Genomic DNA, 19,699 nt, shown 5'->3' on the forward strand with positions numbered 1-19,699 from the left:
ATTCTGTGGGCACAGATCGCAGGAGAGCCAACTACTCTTCAGATTGCAGGATCCTCTAAAACAGTGTTCTTCAACCTTTTTACACCTAGGGACCGGCAGAAATAAAATAATTATTTTATGGACCGGCATCGGTCTGCGGACCGGCGGTTGAAGAACACTGGGCTAAGTCGTGGGCCAGACCCCGCCCATCTCTACCCAATCTCCACCCAAGATTCCACCCCCATAATAGTACAAATTGTAACATCATTTTTTCCATTCATTTTTCATATATATATACACACACACACAATATAATCTTAACAACAACACATAATGGTTAACCACAAAATTAAACTACACAAAGCACACTGTATGCTTCTCAACATTCATTCCTACCAGAACACAGATAACCCCATGCAAATACAGGACCAAAAACTAAAAGTACTAATAAATACAAACAAACCCTAATGCAGTACAACCCCCAGAGAAAAAGAAACAAATGCATTTCTTCCTGAACAGTGCAAAATACAGACAGCAGATGTAAATTCTCAAAACTGACACAAATTCAATCACTAAATTCAAAACTAAAATCATTCCCCCTACCTTTGTTGTCTCCCTCTCTCCATGCTGCGCCTTACCTTCTGGCCTGCTCCCGCCTGGCCGTTTTATGCCGCCCCTGGTGTTATCTTCAGGCCGGCTCCCTCTTCCTCACTGCAAGCTGCGGGCAGCGGCTCCTTTCACATCCCGCGCCTCATCTGGAAACCTTCCCTCTGATGTTGTGACATCAGAGAGAAGGCTTCCAGTTCAGGCGCAGGACGTGCGTAGAAACCGCTGCCCATGACTTTGTGCACTGAGTCAGTGAGGAAGAGGGAGCCGGCCTGAAGATAACACCGCATTAGTCGCACTGCAAACTGGCGGTCGAAGAACACTGTTTTGGGCCTGATGCACGTGCCGGCCCTGTGGACCGGCAGGAAATTTCTGTGGACTGGCACTGGTCCATGGACCGGTGGTTGAAGAACACTGCTCTAAAACATACTTAAAACTTGCAAGGTGGATCTCACCAATTGGGAGGACACAGCTTTGGACAGGGTCAGATGAAGGCAACTTTGTCACTTGACTCTCTAAAGGCTTGAAACCAAACAAATTTAGGGCCCCTTTTACAAAGCAGCGATAGCGATTCCCATGTGGGGGGAGGGGATGAATTTAGCAAAATAAATTGCATTCTTAGCTTCACACAGTGTTACAATGCATTTTCACATTTTCATTTATGACACTGGATAAAATCTATAGGGAACAGGCCTCAACTTAATCCGCTATAATAAAATACTTAGCGCGCATGCAGAGTGGAAACTTCGTGCAGCCATGATCCCTGATCCGTGGCTCTGTGTCGCCGCATGCGCAGTAGGAGCCTTCAGTGGTTTGCGACGGTTTCCCCAGCAACGTTCCTGCCCCGATCTCCGACGCCGGCTGACTTCTGACGACGCCTCTCCTTCACCCCTGGACCAGCAGCGGCGGCAGCCACGGGGCATTTGCTAGGCCGGCCCACTTCGATAATGCGAAGCGGGCCGGCCTAGCAAAAGCCCCGAGGCTGCCCGGCCTAGCGGATGCTGGACAGTGAGCAGGTAAGGGAGAAGGGGTACTACTGGATAGGGGGGGAGGTAAAAGGAACGGAGAAGGGCTACTGCTGGACAGGGGGAGCAGGGGAGGGGTGCTGCTGGACATGGGGGAGGTAAAAGTAAGGGAGAAGGGAAGACAGACAGGGGGAAGAAAGAAAGAAAGAAATGCCTAAGTCTAGCACCCGTTAATGTAACGGGCTAAAAAACCAGTTCTGTATAAACTCAATATAGAGTCATCTTTTCACCGAGGCTTGGCTAAGTTTTACTACAAAAAATAAAAGAGAAAGTACAGTTTTGAAATCAGAATAGTAGAAAAGCACTCCCCCCTCCCCTCCCCGTGAGATTTTTCTCTTTTAATAATAGGGTATATAAATTTGGAAGATAAAATTGGCAACTAGTTTCTGTGCGGGATCTAATATCTTGGGTGGAAAAGGGGCCCGCATGGTCTTGAAACCTCACGTATGAAGACAGTATCAGATATCACATCCTGCCAAGACTCCAGTTACCCCCGGGACCGGTTTGACTGCTTATAGCTCAGCACAGCAAGAAATAATCCCCCTCATAAAATAAAATAAAATCCCATGCTTTCTTCAGAAAGAAAAGGAAACCACACCTGGATTGAATCCATTTTAAAAATGAACGCAGCATAAAAACCTGCTACACTGGCTGGGTTATGGCTGGGATGCAATACCACATCTGTGTCATATTTCCGCTTTCTCTTTGCAGGGAATAGGGGGAGGAAGGGGGTGCTCGAGGATATGTAAGATCACATGGAAAAAAAAAAAAGCAAAAAAAAAAAACCTGCCTGCCTTGCCCAGGGCATTTTATTTTTGACTGCAATCTCAGAACATCTCAGACTCTTATCTGGGCACTTACCGACAAGACAAAACCAGCCTCTCCTTCTTTTTGTGGTTGAGCTACTGGGGGAGATTGGAAGTGTTATCTGTTGAAACAGAACTGGTCAGGTCATTAGGGCCTGGATTCACTAAACTCACCAATCCGAACCGTGGGCGATCCGGGCCGAGTCTTCCCGGGCGACCGATTCACTACGAGTCATCATGCAAATTAATTTGATCGGAGGCACGCCCCATAGCAACCCCAGGGATCGCTGCAGAGCGATCCTGATTCATGCGCAGACCATCTTCGCCGCACAAAGGGGGGGGGGGCTTTTAATGGAACAGAACACGCTGCAGCCAGGAGCAGAACATGCTTTTAACCAGCGGGTTAAAACCACAGGCTTGCACTGCAGGGAAGGGCGGCGGAGAGCAGGAGAGTCGGCAGAGCTTGCCTTCTTGTGCTTTTTTGCACAAGGGAGATGGGATTTCAGGGCTGCAGGGCTGGGATTTCAGGGCGGCAGAGAGCAGGACAGTCGACAAGGACCTGAGCGAGTGGTCCTCAGCAGTCGCTTCTTTTTGGATAGGCCAGCCCAATCGGTGTTCCTTCTTCTGTTTAGTGAATCGTTGCCTTCCTACTTAGGCATGCCATTTACCCTCATTTGCATGCGCGGATCGGGCAGAAGGTTAGTGAATCGGGTCGGGACACGATCGGTAAGCTTAGTGAATCTAGCCCTAGGTTTTCTCTTTCTTGTCTTCTCTGAGGTGCTCGGTCTGCGAGCCCTCATGTCAGTGGTCTCAAACTCAAACCCTTTGCAGGGCCACATTTTGGATTTGTAGGTATTTGGAGGGCCTCGGAAAAAAATAGTTAATATCTTATTAAGGAAATGACAATTTTTCATGAGGTAAAACTCTTTGTAGTTTATAAATCTTTCCTTTTGGCTAAGTTTTAATAATAATACAGTACTCTCCTGAAATTTGACACGCAGCTCCTGATTGGTAAGGCCCGCCTTTAGTACAGGAAGAGGCGGTCGGAGCATACAGCGAGTGATTTCCTTCACTCGCCGACGCTCCGGCTGTCCTCTCCTGCCTCCCCTGCACGGTAATTCACAGTCAGAAAATACCATGAATGGCCGGGACCGCGAACCGCCGACTGCAGTTTTGCGGGGAAGCACTGTATTGTAATTTATAGCTAAAGAGACATAATATCAAGAAACTGTTTTATTTTACTTTTGTGATTATGATAAACATACTGAGGGCCTCAAAATAGTACCTGGCGGGCCGCATGTTGCCCCCGGGCCACAAGTTTGAGACCACTGCCTCATGTCATAAGTTAATTACTCAGTCCAGCAATTTTCTGGTCACCGTTTAATGTGCTACTTGCAAGGAGTGGATTCCCACTTATTTCCTGACAAAGGGTTAATTAAGCCTTTTGCCTTGCTAGAAGGGGGGGGAGGGGGGATCTCATTTAGAGAGCGTATAAATACCCAGAATGATAAATTTGTAGGTGTTTTGATATTGCTTGAGTAATTATGAACTGCAGAAGACCTCTGGAAACTTCTGGTTTGGTGTTTTGTTTTTTTCAAGAATTCTGGATAGCACGAGCAGAAGGCCGACTTAAGAGCTGTAACTTCCACTTCACGTGCAGAGTTTCGTGGATTTCCTTTTCCTTTCTGGCCTCCACTGCTGCCTGCCTCTTCCCCACCCCACCCCACCCCCCCTCCCATCTATTTCTCCCACCTCCTCATTATATGAGAAGTTTCGTCCTTCAGCTGTAGAAGCCCAGGTCACAGGACTAGAAACGACCCTCTGCAACCAATCTTCATCTCTGCTGGTAACACAAAACTGGCAGGTCTCCCGCACTGCCTGGCCTTCCACCCCCTCACCCCCACCCCGAGACCCCACAGCTGCTGTGACGTAGAGAGTTTGATTGGCTGCAGCTGGCCTGAAAAAAAAAAAATCCCGTCTTCTGCAGAAAGCGCTCTTCTGCTTTGCATTAGGAGGAACCGAGTGGAAAATGCCAGACACACTTAAAATTATGCAAGGGCAAAAGACGGAGAAGGATTAGTGGTGTCTAAGTCATTGTTTTCTGATCCAGTCTTGTTCTTCAGATTTAGCTCACACCTTTTCAGTATTGGTTTATTGAGAGTTTCTATACCGCTACTAATGACTGGGGGTTCAATTCAGAGCGGTTTGAATGAGCTTCTGTAAAGGTGTTACAGTACAGTTATAAAGAGCTTCTATAAGAACATAAGAACTGCCATCCCCGGAACAGACCCTGGGTCCATCAAGTCCGGTGATCCGCTCACGCGGAGGCCCAGCCAGGTGTAACCTGGCGAAAACTTAGTCACCCGTATCCCTCTATGTGCCTTTCGAGGAGATGTGCATCTAACTTGCCCTTAAATCCTAGAACGGTGGGTTCCGCAGCAATCTCCACCGGGAGAGCGTTCCAGGTGTCCACCACTCGCTGTGTGAAGCAGAACTTCCTTGCATTTGTCCTGGGCTTGTCCCCCCCTCAGCTTCAGTCCATGACCTCTTGTCCTAGTCACATTTGACAACGTAAATAACTTTTTGTCCTGCTCTATCTTGTCGATTTCTTTTATTATTTTAAAAGTCTCAATCAGATTCCCTTCTCAGTCTCCTCTTCTCGAGGGAGAACAGTCCCAGTTTTCTAAGTCGTTCTTCGTAGCTCAAGTTCTCCATACCTTTTACCAGCTTCGTTGCTCGCCTCTGCACCCTCTCGAGCAGTTTCATATCTTTCTTTAGACAGGGAGACCAGTGTTGGACATAGTATTCCAAGTGTGGTCTGACCATTGCTCTATAAAGCGGCATTATGACCCTCTCCGATCTACTTGTGACTCCCTTCTTTATCATGCCTAACATTCTATTTGCCTTCTTTGCTGCCGCCGCACATTGTGCTGATGGTTTCAGGGTCCTCTCTATCTGCGAGGCGTTACAATACATGGGCTCTATACAAAGTTACAGGGGCTTCTGTAGTGGTGTTATAATACAGAGTTATTAATACCGGAAGCTTCGGTCCATCAGAGCTTGCTTCGATGTCTCATCATTTCGAATTCTGGTACAATCCCTTATACTGAGTCAACTCAATTATTGTAACATCGCCTACTTGGCACTCCCTCAGAAGAATATGCGCTGATTGCAACTGGTACAAAATGTAGCGGTCAGACTACTTTGCGGACTGAAGAACTTCGACCACATAACGCCTTCCTATCGACTTCTACACTGGATACCGATGGAGGCACGTGTGAAATTCAAGTTTGGTTGTTTTTGCTTCAAGCCCCTAAATATATAACAGACCTTTTCTCTTTCTCAACCAACAGCCCTAGGCGAAGCTCTCACCCGAACTTTGTTTCCCCACCGGTCAGAGGCTGTAAATTTAAAAGTCATCAACAGCATCTTTTCTCACATCAAGCAGCTCTGTGAGATAAAGACCTAGAACAATTACTCGCGCCTACTACCTATAGGGAATTCAGAAAACGTCTAAAAACACATCTGTTCCTGAAATACTTAGGAAACCAACCTACACAATCCTAGCCCTCAACAAATGATCTCTAGCACTGTCAATCACCAAGTCTATACTTTGTTGATTCCACTCTATCTGTAACTTCTTTAATCAATGTAAACCGTATAGAACTTCACGGTCCTGCGGTATATAAAAACACTGTTATTATTATTATTATTATAATCAAGTGTCTCTCAAACTGTGTGCCATGAGAGATTCCAGAATTTTGCTTTATTTTTAAACATTCCCTTCATAAATATGCACTAGAATACATGGCATGTACGTTGCATACACAAGAGTCTGTCAATGTTATGAGCGTCTATGTGCATAAGGATACAACCGCCCAGACAAGCATCATTCTTTGACGTGATTGGTCCTTGAAAACTAACGGCAAGTAATTTAATTTTTTTTATGCAGTAGTTATCCTGACTTGAGCAACAAAACAATCAAGGTTTTGTTACCGTTTGGATCTTCTTACCTTTGTGAACTTGGATTTTCATCTCTGACAGAAATTAAATTTAAAAAAAAGAGATAACTGCAGATGGTGGATGATGAAATGCGTGTTTGGTTGTCAACTATTGAGCTGCATTTTGAGCTAATTTGCACTCAAAAACAAGCACATCCGCATTGATTAGCAATTCTATCTACTTTAGTTTCACCGTTGTTACAATTACCCATTCATAGCTTAAAGAACTCAAATTTAATTTTTTGTTGGTTTTGCAATTTTATCATTTCAATTCTAATGTGCTGCGAGAAACATTTGTTCCATTTAGTGCACCACGATAAACATTTGCTTCATTTACCCCTCTTCTACGAAACTGCGCTAGCATTTTCTAGCGCGGGGAGCCGCGCTGAATGGCCCGCGCTGCTCCCAACGCTCATAGGAACTCAATGAGCATCGGGAGCAGCGCGGGCCATTCAGTGCGGCTCTCTGTGTTCTCTCTGTGCTAAAAAATGCTAGCGTGGTTTCGTAGAAGAGGGGGTTAGTGTGCCAGAGCTAAAAAGGTTTGAGACGTACTGCCATAATCAATCCTCCTGCATATGTTACTGGCACATCGATCATCCTACTTATATGCACACATTTATACCAAATCGAGGGGAATTGCAGTAAGTGTTTCCCTATCTCAGGGGCTTCCAACCTAATGACCCAATATTGAAAGGGGTTTCGAAGTTTAGAGGCAGCCACTTAGGGGTTGATTCTATAATAGTGTCCCAGTGGATAGGCACTGAGTGTCTCTATGTGGTGCTTACTCTCCTTTATAGAATACTAGGTGTATGCAAGCAGGTGCTGTTAAGCCAACTGCAGAGCTGATGTAAGGGCTCGCACCGAAATGCCAGAGATGTGCATATACAGTAACTTATAGTATTCTTTAATTCATTGTTTCTCAACTCGGTCCCGGGGTACCCCCTTGCCAGTCAGGTTTTCAGGATATCCACGGTGAATATACCTAAACTTGATTTGCATACACTGCCTCCATTATATGCAAATTTCCTTCATGCATATTCATTGTGGATTCCTGAAAACCTGACTGGCAAGGGGGTACCCCGGGCCCATATTGAGAAACCTTCTTTAATTTACCCAATGATTCCATATGGGGTGTCAGATTTGGGTGCACTGCTATGATGAGCATGCAAATTAATTGATTAATGAGCTCTTAACCATCAGTAATTGGGTGCCAACAGATAATTATTCATGCTAATTGGGACTCATTAAAATTTGTTTTCATCATAAAGCAAGGTGCCTAACTCCCATAACGTGTATCCCGGGAAGGGGCATTGCCATGGCAAGGGCATAAGGGTTGTTCCAAAGAGTTACATGCGTAGTTATAGAGAACTGCCTCAGCGTGCCGAGCTTGGGTGCCAGCATTTATACCAGGTTTCAGCAGGCATAGGTCTGGCGCCCAACGTTGGGCATGAGAATCGTCACCCGCTGCGATTCTGTAAAGGGCATGTGCCCTCTATAAATTAACGCTTAGCCCCAATTCTTGGACAATAACCTCTGGAAGCTTCACCATAGGGCCTTGCATCTATTCCAGCCTTGGCTGCAGAACTTACAAATAAATCCATCCTCCTCTCCGAGGTCACCTTTCAGGACACTCCCCTCCCAGCTCAGTGTGTTTCTGCAGCCTTGCTACTGACTTTTAGTTTCTTCTACTTGTGATTTTTTTTTTTTTTCTCAATTTCTTGTCGTTTATTTTGTTCCGTGCCACGGGTATTGCTCAAGTGCTGAGGATTCACTCTGGGAGAGTGATCCTTCGGCGGGAGATCACAGACTTTCACTTATAAATTGACTGCTTCTGGAGGTGCCCTGTTAGCAGAACCTGCAGGAAGCCCCACAGACAGCTTGCAGATCGGGTCTCCAGATCGGGAACCATCTCTCCCCAGGTTCGTCCGCTAAGGGGTAGAGCGCAAGCTGCTGCGGTTCTGTGGAGATTCCGCCGGGATCGGAACCAGACCGCATATCTTCCCGAAATCCCCTGAGAGGTCCTGGTGGTCGTGATCTGTGGTGAGGCGGCTCCAGGAAGTGATGATCAGAGGAAGAGCTGGTGTGAGTAGCAGGTTGGGGTTGCTGCTTGCGCCATGAACGTTAACGAGGTACAGGGGAAGGGAAGCGGCATGTGCGCAGTAGTGGGGGGGGGGCGCGGAGAGGAGGCCGGGAACTGGCGCCCGGGGAGGGCCGCTCTCCCATTCTACGCCACTGACTATAGGGTCAAAGATATAAAATGGAAGGGTGAAGGCTGGGGAGCATTGTACTCAGTACCCCTTAGCCTTCGGGTAGAGTTTTCCTTTAGGAATTTCAAGGTGGGCCTTGAAATCTTATTTCACGACTGAGGCTGATTAATGATTCTTTAGGCCCTCCTGCCTTCTTTATTGATTATAATGCCTTGTTGGGGGCCCTGAGTCACCAAGTTCATTAACATCCTATCTTCTGCTTTCACTTCCTCCATTTTGTTTCTTAGGGGTTAATTACTTCCTGTCCCCTCTCCCTATGTAACCTGGCTCTCTCATATGGTTTTTCCTTTTCCTTCCTTCCATATTTTTTTATTTAGTAATAACCCACTTGTTATTATTGATTTGCAGAATATTAAATAGAGTTGAACCTTAAATCTTGAGGGTGGGGGGGGGGGGAACGGTGAAACAATAATAAAATTCAAGAAAGTAGAGAACATGCAGATAGGGCAGAATTAACTCTCTGGTGGGCCCAACGGAAACAGGCACATTCAGCGCCCATCTTAATAAATTATTAATGCATGTAACTACCCCCCACCAATACCAATAGGGTCTTGGTTTTGGCAGCAGAGGAGGAAAGCGAGTAGAGGACAGTGCACAGGGGGTTGGGAGACTAGACAGACCTCTGCATGGAGCAGTGGCTCTTGTTTCCCCTCCCCCCACTCCATTGTCAGCAGCGCTCTTCTTTTTGCCAACAATTGACTTTACCGAGCAAATATTGGCCTTGGGAGCCACTGGTATATACATCTAAGAGTAACACCCCCCTAAACATTTGGGCCCAAGGCACATTCCTAGTTTGCCTATGCCTTCATCCTGCCTGTAAAGTTACCAGATTTTACATCTGGATAAAGAGGACGCAAGTTTCACCCCCCAGCTCTGTCCCAGGACCACAAACTAAAAGTCCTAATATACACAAACAAAACCCTATGATGTCAGACTGCATGCAGTTCAACACCAGAAAAACAGAAATACATTTATTCCTGAACAGTGCAAAATATAGACAGCAGATATAAATTCTGAAAACGGACACATTTCAATCACTAAATTGAAAATAAAATCACTTTTCCTACCTTTGTTGTCTGGTGATTTTATTTTTCTACTCATCTTTTCTCAGTCTCTGGCTGAACTTCCTTCTGTCTGTGCTCTTAACTGTGTTTCCAGGGCCTTCTAATCCATTTGCTGTTTTCTCTCCTTCACTTTCTACCCTACATCCATCTTTGGCATTCATTTTTCATATTCAACTTTCTTCCATTTTTCTACTTCCTCCTCAGATCTATCTACTTTTCCATATCTTCCCTTCACATCTATCCATGTGCATTGTCTCCTCCATCTCTCTGCCCTTCCCCACTATACATGTGTGCCTTCTTCTCCCCTAATCCCATTATCCATAAACAGCATTTCTTCCATCTCTCTGCCCTTCCTCACCTCTCCCACCCCTGTATACCATGTCTTCTCTCTCTCTTCCCTTCCCCTCTACCCCTGTGTCCCATCTCTTTCCTTCTCCAATGGTCTGACATCTCTCTTCTCCCTTTCCCCCTCCTATGCAATCTTTATCCTCTCCTTCCCACAGTCTGGCATCTCTCTCCCTCTTTCCTTTCGCTCTGCCCCCCTTTGTGATCTGGCATCTCTCTGTTTTTCCCTCCCCCTGCTTTAGTCTGGAATCCCTCCCTCCTTCCTCTCCATGGTCAGACATCTCTCTCTTCTCACCCTCCCCCCTCAGTGGTCTGGAATCTTTATCTACCCCTTCCATTCCCTATCCTGTAGGCCTGGCATCTTTCCTTCTCTTTTCTCCCCATCCCCACAGTTCAGCATTTCTCTTACCCTCCCTATCCTATCCCTCACACCCTAGTTTCAGGTTCTTGCTCAGCCAGTGCTGCTCTAAGTCTTGGGGGCCATCAGCAGCATGACTGAAGTAAACACCTGGAAGCTTTCTTTAAGCTACTGCTTTCCGCCTATGCGGGGACAGGAAGCAGTAGCAGAGGAGGAGCTTCCGGGTCGCTGAATGCCATGAGGGGTTAAGGGGAGGGATGGCTCCAGGTGGGAGGGGAGGGGAAGGAGGACTCCAGATAGGTGCACGAGCTGCTTAGGGGGTACGAGATGTCCGGTTTCCCCGGACAAAAGTTATAAAATTAAAAAGCCGCCCAGACTCCTGCCACAGTCCTCAAAAAGAGGGATATGATTTGTGGAAGTGCAGACATCTGGTAACCCTAGGAAAGGGTTCCTATGAGTCACTCGTTTACTATTTCCATAAATGCTAGGACTAGGGGGCATAAGATGAAGCTACTAAGTAGTAAGAACATAAGAAGTTGCCTCCACTGGGTCAGACCAGAGGTCCATCCCGCCCAGCGGTCCGCTCCCACGGCGGCCCATCAGGTCCATGACCTGTGAAGTGGTTCCTGACCATTCTTATAACCTACCTCTGGTTCAGGGATCTCAAAGTCCCTCCTCGAGGGCCGCAATCCAGTTGGGGTTTTCAGGATTTCCTCAATGAATATGCATTGAAAGCAGTGCATGCACATAGATCTCATGCATATTCACTGAGGAAATCCTGAAAACCCGACTGGATTGCGGCCCTCAAGGAGGGACTTTGAGACCCCTGTTCTGGTTCTATCTGTACCCCTCAATCCCCTTATCTTTTAGGAACCTATCCAAACCTTCCTTGAACCCCTGTACTGTGCTATGGCCTATCACGACTTCTGGAAGAGCGTTCCATGCGTCTACCACCCTCTGGGTAAAAAAGTACTTCCTAGCATTTGTTCTAAACCTGTCCTGTAGATTTAAAACAAACCGGGGAAAATATTTCTTTAGTCAGCATGTATTTAAACTCTGGAATTCGTTGCCAGAGGATTTGGTGAAAACAGCAGGGTTTATTGGGGGAGAGTGTGGTGCAATGGTTAAAGCTACAGTCTCGGCTCCCTGAGGTTGTGGGTTCAAACCCATGCTGCTCCTTGTGACCCTGGGCAAGTCACTTAATCTCCCCGTTGCCCCAGCAGGTACATTAGATAGATTATGAGCCCACCAGGACAGACAGGGAAAAATGCTTGAGCACCCGAATAAATTCATGTAAACCAATCTGAGCACTTATGTACATGGCAATCCTGTAAGCAGTTCCATTTGAATTTTGAGCCTGGTGAGGTTCTGTGCCCTTGACAGAAGAGCAAGTTTCACACTTGTGCTAATTAATCCCCATCTTCCCTACCCTCCTTGTGTTTTTTTGTCAGGCTGACAGTGCTCCACTTGAGTTTCAGTGTAGAGAATGACACGGTGACAAAATTCATCACCGTTCCCGTCCCCGCGGGAAACCATCTTCATGTCATTCTTTAAGGAGAGAGGGAAGAATCAGAGTATGAATGGCCACAACCACTGACCCGCAAGCTTTGCTCTGAAGAATGCTGGTGTAGAAGGACTGAGGTTGAGATAGACACTAAAGAATGACAGTCTCTGGTATCCAGAGCAGATAATGTCTCATTCCACCAGGGCCTAAGAACCAATCACATCAGCGATGTCACAATGGCTTCATTATCCTTGGCTCCCATAAGAATCAGAGTATGAATGGCCACAACCACTGGCCCTCAAGCTTTGCTTTGAAGAATGCTGGTGTAGAAGGACTGAGGTTGAAACAGACACTACAGAATGACAGTCTCTGGTATCCAGAGCAGATATTGTGATGTCATAATGCCTCATTCCACCAGTGCCTAAGAACCAATCACATCAGCGATGTCACAATGGCTTCATTATCTTTGGCTCCCATAAGAATCAGAGTATGAATGGCCACAACCACTGGCCCTCAAGCTTTGCTTTGAAGAATGCTGGTGTAGAAGGACTGAGGTTGAAACAGACACTACAGAATGACAGTCTCTGGTATCCAGAGCAGATATTGTGATGTCATAATGCCTCATTCCACCAGTGCCTAAGAGCCAATCACATCAGTGATGTCACAATGGCTTCATTATCCTTGGCTCCCATAAGAATCAGAGTATGAATGGCCACAACCACTGACCCGCAAGCTTTGCTTTGAAGAATGCTGGTGTAGAAGGACCGAGGCTGAAATAGACACTAGAAAATGACATGGGATTATTTCCTGCGGTTATCCGCGGGGACGGGGACGGTGATGAATTTTGTCACTGTGTCATTCTCTATTTCAGTGCAAAAGCGCCATCTTCTGACCAAGTGATAGACTCTTTGGATGTGTTCAACTTAACATGCAGGGACAGGCATGATAGGATTGTAATTCTGAAATCATTTAAATCCAGTGCAGAGAATCTATAAGGATTAGGATATTCAGAATCACAGGTAAAGGCTGTATGGTTAGTTTATAGCTTATTTAAAATTTCTTACCCCACTTATCGTACTTCTAAGCAAAGTACAGAATACAAAATAGTTTTTAAAAAAGGATTTACAAATTGATAGTACAAATCTTTGTGGACATTACAAACATATTGGAGAAAAAAGGATAAGGGTGGAAACTCATAAAATATATAGAATAGTAATTCTTGTCTGTGCAGTATTCTGTGCAGTATTAATTTTTAGTTTTTATCTGAGCGAGCCCAGCAGACAAGGTTTCAGATTTCAAAAGCATCAGTGACTAGGAAGGTTTATGATTTGAAAGCGAAGAAAGGGAAATTTATTCAAATACAAGGCAGCTTTGGAGAAAGAAAGTGAATTAAAGTTTTGTTTTTGACACAAAGATGTTTCTGCAGAGGGAAGTTTGGCAAATGTGACTCTTCCCCTTCCGTTCCTTTAACTCCGCAAGAAGCTAAAAAGCTTCCCAGAGATGATATCCTACTAATAAAATGCTAGCGTGTTGGGTTTATCACGTATTGATGACGCTGCAGCCATAATAAAACCACTCTTTGGGGTATTGTGTTCCAAGACAGCATATATGTGTATGGTATGGTGGCGATTTGCCGACTGCCCGGTTTGCAATGCCAGAGTTTAATGAAACCTGCGTGGAGTAGCAGGTGCGGTTCTGGCCACCATGTTGGGCTGGATGGACAATATGGGTCTTTACCTGTCATCATTTACTACGTTACTGTGAGTATGAGTGAGGGGAAAGGGGCTGAAGGCATTTCCTTATCATCTTCTACTTCTTGCAGGACGAAATGAACTGATTGCAAGGTACATCAAATTACGAACGGGGAAGACACGGACGAGAAAGCAGGTAAATCAACCATCGCTTCGTATCGCTTTCTATGTTCACTTAATTCCAAGAATTCAGCGGCCTGGATGACCCAGGCCTACCGAGAGGAACAGAGCCGTCTCCAGACCCTTTAGCCTTTGTTGACTGCCGAGGGATGCTGGGATTTCTCTGTTTCCTTCGTGGGGGTATATCCGCTCCTTTTCTAGGAGAAATACAGGACCTCATACTCACAGAAATTCTAGCATAGCACAGAGAGCCATAGGCCATGCAGATTCCAGGCATTGTGAATCGCTAAGGTGATGCCAATCGGGACTGGTACAACTGGTTGTGGATCTCGGCACTGAACTAGTAGGGAGTGCTGAAGTCAGGATTGAGGTCCACAGGTATGTGCGAGGGTTTTTAGTACTAAATTGCAGAGGTGCTGTTTCTCAGGACTGAGGTGCATTGGTAGAGCTGGTATATAGGGAAATGGTATTTAGACTGAAGTAGCAGGAGATGCTACAGGGCATGACTGAGGTACACTGGCAGAGGTTCACTATTCTCCATTTTGGAGCAACAGAAGGTGCCACCAGGCAGAGTTAGCTTCATTGGCAGAGATGTGTATGGGGTTATGGTTTCTATACAGGAGGAGGAGGAGGAGGTCCCAGCGGGAAGGACCGAGCTGCTTTGGCAGAGCTATGTGTGGGTTCTGGTCTCCATATCGGAGGATCAGATCAGAGTAGAAATGTTTAGGCAAAACTGTGTCTCTCTCTACTGTACATATACCTAAATCTGGCACAGCTCTAGCCTTGTTTCATCGCATTTAAAGTGCATAAACCAACAAGCAGTGGAGCTTGGCCACTGAGGCCAGCCAGAGGAAAAACACACCGATGTAGAGATTCATTGGTTAAGAGGTACAAATGGGACAGTACTAGAATATCTTTAGGACAAGCTGAAGTTTAGGGTTATAATGAATCCACAGGAGCTATGCACATGGCTTCCCCATGACCTGTTTATGCTCTGTCTGGTTCCACCAGAAGTCAGCGGTCTTTAACCATGGATAAGCTTGTATAGATGATCTCAGAAAGCTTAGGAGAAGAGCAAAGTGAGAGGAAGAGTTCAAGTGGACCTCCCCCCAAAAGCGAGGGTGCTGCCAGTGTGTCAGTCGTGTGGGTTAATGTCTTCATTTTGTTTGTGTTTTCCTTTGAACGCATTGGCGGGTCCTAGGTGTCCAGCCACATACAGGTCCTAGCGCGGAAGAAGGTGCGTGAGTACCAGGTTGGCATCAAGGTACGTTGGTGACCCTGCCCATGGGCCCCTTGGCGTGTCAGCATGGGCAGCTCCTCCTTTCCGCCTCTTCTTCTCCTCTGGTTTACGGCCCTGCTGTTTTCCTTTTTCCCCTTCTGCTTTTCTCTCTGCAGGTCTCTAGCCACTTGCAGGTTCTAGCAAGACGGAAGTCTCGTGAGATTCAGTCCAAGCTGAAGGTACGGGCCTCCCCGCCATCCCCACCAGCTTCTGGCCGTATTGAGAACTAACACGCTTGTCTGTGGGCCGGGCTCTGCTTCTGCTGTGCTGCCTTACGTCTTCCCTTCCTCTTTTGCTCCTGAAATGGATTCTGGCTTCCAGCGAGCCTCAGAGAGACGGAGGGTCAGGGAGCGGCACCGCCCAGTGCTGGGATACAGCACTGCAGTCATTGCTCCATTCAGTTCCAAAGCCCTTTTAAATAGCCCGGTACAGGGGAGAACCATTCATCTAGAGTGGGTGGGGTGATATGGGGCTTCTGTCTTTACAAAATCTGTAAGAATAGGATATGGGTTGATCCCACAAGAGGGAAAGAAGGATATTTGCCCTCATCGCCTTCTGGGCTCTCCACTTCCTGTGTAGGCCCCATTCCCTAATCTACCTATTGCTATGACATCCCTCCCACCCACCCTCTCATTTATTTTTATTTTTTCTGTGTTAAAGATTGCCCCCAGGAATATTTGACAAACGGTGAGAACAAGGCATGTCTGCAGGGAGAAGGGAGAACCCATATGATATGATGAAGCTTTGACTCCCCAAGGGAGGGGTGATGGTAGCCGGGGAAGTAGGCCGACCCTTTGACGGGACACAGATGTAGCTGCAGCTCTGTCCCTGTGTGCTCTGTTGAGGCTTGTCTCTCTGCTTAACCCCCTTCTTCACTTCTTATAGCCTGACATGCCTGTGCCTTGTCTCTTCTGGGGATGGCCCGCTCTATGCAGAGTTATCCCCAGGGGTTCTCTGCTGAGGTTAGAATGTACTGTCAAATGTTTTCGCCATGTCTGTGGTGATCAGAGGGTACCTTGAACTGTCACAGATAAATCTGACAGAAACAGAATAAAAGACAAGAGGCATCCTTAGTAAGAAAGAGTAAATTCTTTAACAATACAGGGCATGACAGGATGTGAGCTGTAGTGTAATTACACGTATATAGATAGCTAGATATAGGCTGCAAGCCAAGTGTAATGGTGTGTAATTATGCTAAGTCAATACTATAATATCTCACTGCAATTATGAAACAGATGTATTAAAAAAAAAAATAATAATTTAAAATCGCCAGGCTGACACTAAAGTTGCATGTTCGGCTTTGATCGGGTCCGGGTAAAGCGTGACAGGAATGTACTGAACCCCCTGTGTGACTCCCTCCCCCACCCCGTCCGTATCGCCACTTACCAATGCGAAGAGATGGTGGTTTGGGAGCAATATTTTCAGCCCTCCTCATTTGGGGGCCACACTTTTGACACATCCCTTGGTGTGGCATTACTGGATGTCAGCACCGCCCCCTTCAAAGCTTCTGCTGGTTCCAAGAGGGCTCCAGAGGCATGGCCTTGTGCGAGCCCCTCATGAGACGCCCTCAAAACGCAATCCTACCCAGGGGCTCTGTAAATCTGGTCAGTGTGACAACAAGGTGTCTCTGGCCAGTTGGGCATCGGTGATGAGAATGGTCAACGATGTCATGAAGCTAATGCTGTTGATGAATCACCCTTAATGTTTGCGATTAATGCACAAATGTTAACAGTGATTAAAATTATTGAAGCTATTAACGCTGACAGCCGCTGTCGCTACATTCCCCCCCCAAAAAAAAACTCTCCCAAAATCATCACCCCTCCCAAAGAACTCCTATGAAGACGCCTCATGGAAGTAGTACGAGTAGGGTAACCATATTTTAGTCTGCAGAACACCAGACGCATGTCCATAACCCTGTTCCGCCTCAGAGCTGCCCAGTAGAGAATGACACGGTGACAGAATTCATCACCGTCCCCGTGGATAACCGCGGGAAACCATCTTCATGTCATTCTTTAAGGAGAGAGGGAAGAATCAGAGTATGAATGGCCACAACCACTGACCCTCAAGCTTTGCTTTGAAGAATGCTGGTGTAGAAGGACCGAGGTTGAAATAGACACTAGAAAATGACATGGGATTATTTCCCGCGGTTATCCGCGGGGACGGGAACGGTGATGAATTTTGTCACCGTGTCATTCTCTACTGCCCAGTCCCGCCGCCACAAAGCCTCCTCTCTTCTTCCCCGACGAGCTCCAGCTGCATCTGGAGGGCCTGGAGCATGTGCGGATGTGTGTGACGTCATCCGCCCATGCTCACAGGCCCTCAAGATGCGGACGGAGCTCGTCGGGGCTTTCCAAAAACCCAGACAAACTGCCAGGTTTTGGAAAATCCATCCAGGCACCTGGACAGTCATCTAAAGAGAGGACATGTCCGGGTTTTCCTTGACATCTGGTAACCCTAACGACAAGGCTACCTCTACAGGTTGCAGCAACCATTATGAATCTAGAGATGGCATGTTCATCTACCCTAGACCAGGGGTAGGGAACTCCAGTCCTCGAGAGCTGTATTCCAGTCGGGTTTTCAGGATTTCCCCATTGAATATGCATTGAAAGCAGTGCATGCAAATAGATCTCATGCATATTCATTGGGGAAATCCTGAAAACCCGACTGGAATATGGCTCTCGAGGATAGGAGTTCCCTACCCCTGCCCTAGACCATCAGGACATTGTTAAGGTGGGGCTTGGAGTAGGGGGGGAGGATGCTCTTGGGTGGCTTTTGGGAGTGGATTCTTTAAGGGGGGCATGCTGTTGGAGGGATTTTGGGAAAGGGTGAATGATCTGGGGGAGCTTTGACAAGGGTAGATGCTCATGGGTTGACGCTCTGGGAATGATCTTTGAGGGAAGAATTACATTAGCTAGCCAGATAGGGGACTGAATATCACGACTGTCAGTCAGAAAGGCTATTTAATGGTGTTATCCGGTCAACAATAAAAAATGTGAGAGGGGAGTAACAAGATTCTAGAATCCCAAAGAGTAGCAACATTCCATAAAGAATCTCAAAGAATAATAATAATTTTATTCTTATATACCGCCATTCTTATATACAGCCATCTAAAATGAATATGGCTAAAACAGAGCTGCTCATCTTCCCGTCTAAACCTACCTCCCCACTTCCTCCATTCTCTGCCTCTGTAGACACTAACAGGCAGATACGCTCAGCTCTCCTGCCCAGTTAATCCGTGTTGAATATTGGGCCCCTCATCCTCCCTGTCTGCTCTTGTCTGATCGCAATCTTAAGGTCATCTTTGACTTCTCCCTCTCCTTCTCCACTCAGATAAAACATATTACTAAAACCTGTCGCTTCTTCCTCTATAATATTACCAAAATCCGACCCTTCCTCTCCGAGCACACTACCAAAACCCTTATCTATGCCCTCATCACCTCACGCTTAGATTACCTCAACTCACTATTCTCAGGTCTTCCACTCAGCCATCTTTCTCCCCTTCAATCCCTCCAGAATTTGTCTGCATGACTCATATTCCATGAGAGACTCACATTGCCCCTCTCAAATACAATTCAAACTCCTCTTACTGACCCACAAATGTACTCACTGAGCTGCCCCTCACTATCTCTCCCTAGGTGTCCCATCCTTCCCATCCCCGTGAGCGCCACTCATCTGGTAAGTCCTTCCTATCTGTGCCCTTCTCCTCCTCTGCCAACTCCAGAATTCCTTTTGTCTTGCTGCGCCATATGCCTGGAACAAACTGCCTGAATCCCTACGGTGGGCTCCATCTCTAGCAGTTTTGAAGTCCAAGTTAAAATCCCACCTCTTTGAGAGTGCTTTCAACTCCTAACTCATCTCCTAACTCCTAACTCATCTCATAAAACTACTAGGAATGACAATAGACAGATGCTGTACCATGCAACCGCAAAAAATAAAACAATACAGAAATCCTTCGCAGTCATGAGAAACCTGAGACAAGTCCGGAAATTCTTTGAAAGAACACAATTCCAGCTCATAGTGCAATCCCTAATCCTAGGAATGCTAGACTACTGCAACATCCTCTACCTCCCATGCCCCGCTACTATGACCAAGCAACTACAAACAATCCAAAACACATCTACTCACTGAGGAAACATGACCATATCACAGAAGCTTACATCAACTCACACTGACTACCAATCCAAGAAAGAATATTGTTTAAATTCTATTGCATTCTATCACCAACTGCACTGGCTGCCAGTAGAATCTAGAGTTCTCTTTAAATTTGCATGCTTTTGTTACAAATCGGTTAACGGTTCTTCCCCAAGTTACATAAATACCCACTTCAACCTTTACTGCAACAAAAGGACATCACGCAGAATTCAACTGTTCGCCTTCCCCTCGCCAAAACACTGCCTTCTCAGAAGATCCCTCGAAAGTACTTTCGCATTCCAAGCAGCCAAGTTGAACCCATGGCTGGCCCAGGTGATACTCGAGGCCCCTAATTACCTTGCCTTCAGAAAACTACTAAAAACTTACCTATTCAACAATCACGACCCCTATTTAATCCCTTCACCTCACATAACCCCGGCCCCTCCCCCAACCCCTTCCTCCC

General features: G+C 46.5%; 1 protein-coding gene across 5 annotated transcripts in view; it reads left to right on the forward strand.

Moving 5' to 3' along the window:
* The window catches only part of TEAD3 (TEA domain transcription factor 3), a 168,411-nt gene that overhangs the window by 121,136 nt on the left and 27,576 nt on the right, over nt 1–19,699 (forward strand). For 3 of the 5 annotated variants that reach the window (XM_033918921.1, XM_033918925.1, XM_033918926.1), the window contains exons 3-5: nt 13,778–13,842; nt 15,028–15,090; nt 15,222–15,284. In XM_033918921.1, coding sequence (XP_033774812.1) covers nt 13,778–13,842; nt 15,028–15,090; nt 15,222–15,284 — 191 coding nt within the window. The remainder of the gene's footprint in view (nt 1–13,777; nt 13,843–15,027; nt 15,091–15,221; nt 15,285–19,699) is intronic. The other 2 variants (XM_033918922.1, XM_033918924.1) reach the window with 2 other exon arrangements.

Source organism: Geotrypetes seraphini, chromosome 13, assembly GCF_902459505.1.
Source record: "Geotrypetes seraphini chromosome 13, aGeoSer1.1, whole genome shotgun sequence".
NCBI classification, from domain to species: Eukaryota; Metazoa; Chordata; class Amphibia; order Gymnophiona; family Dermophiidae; genus Geotrypetes; species Geotrypetes seraphini.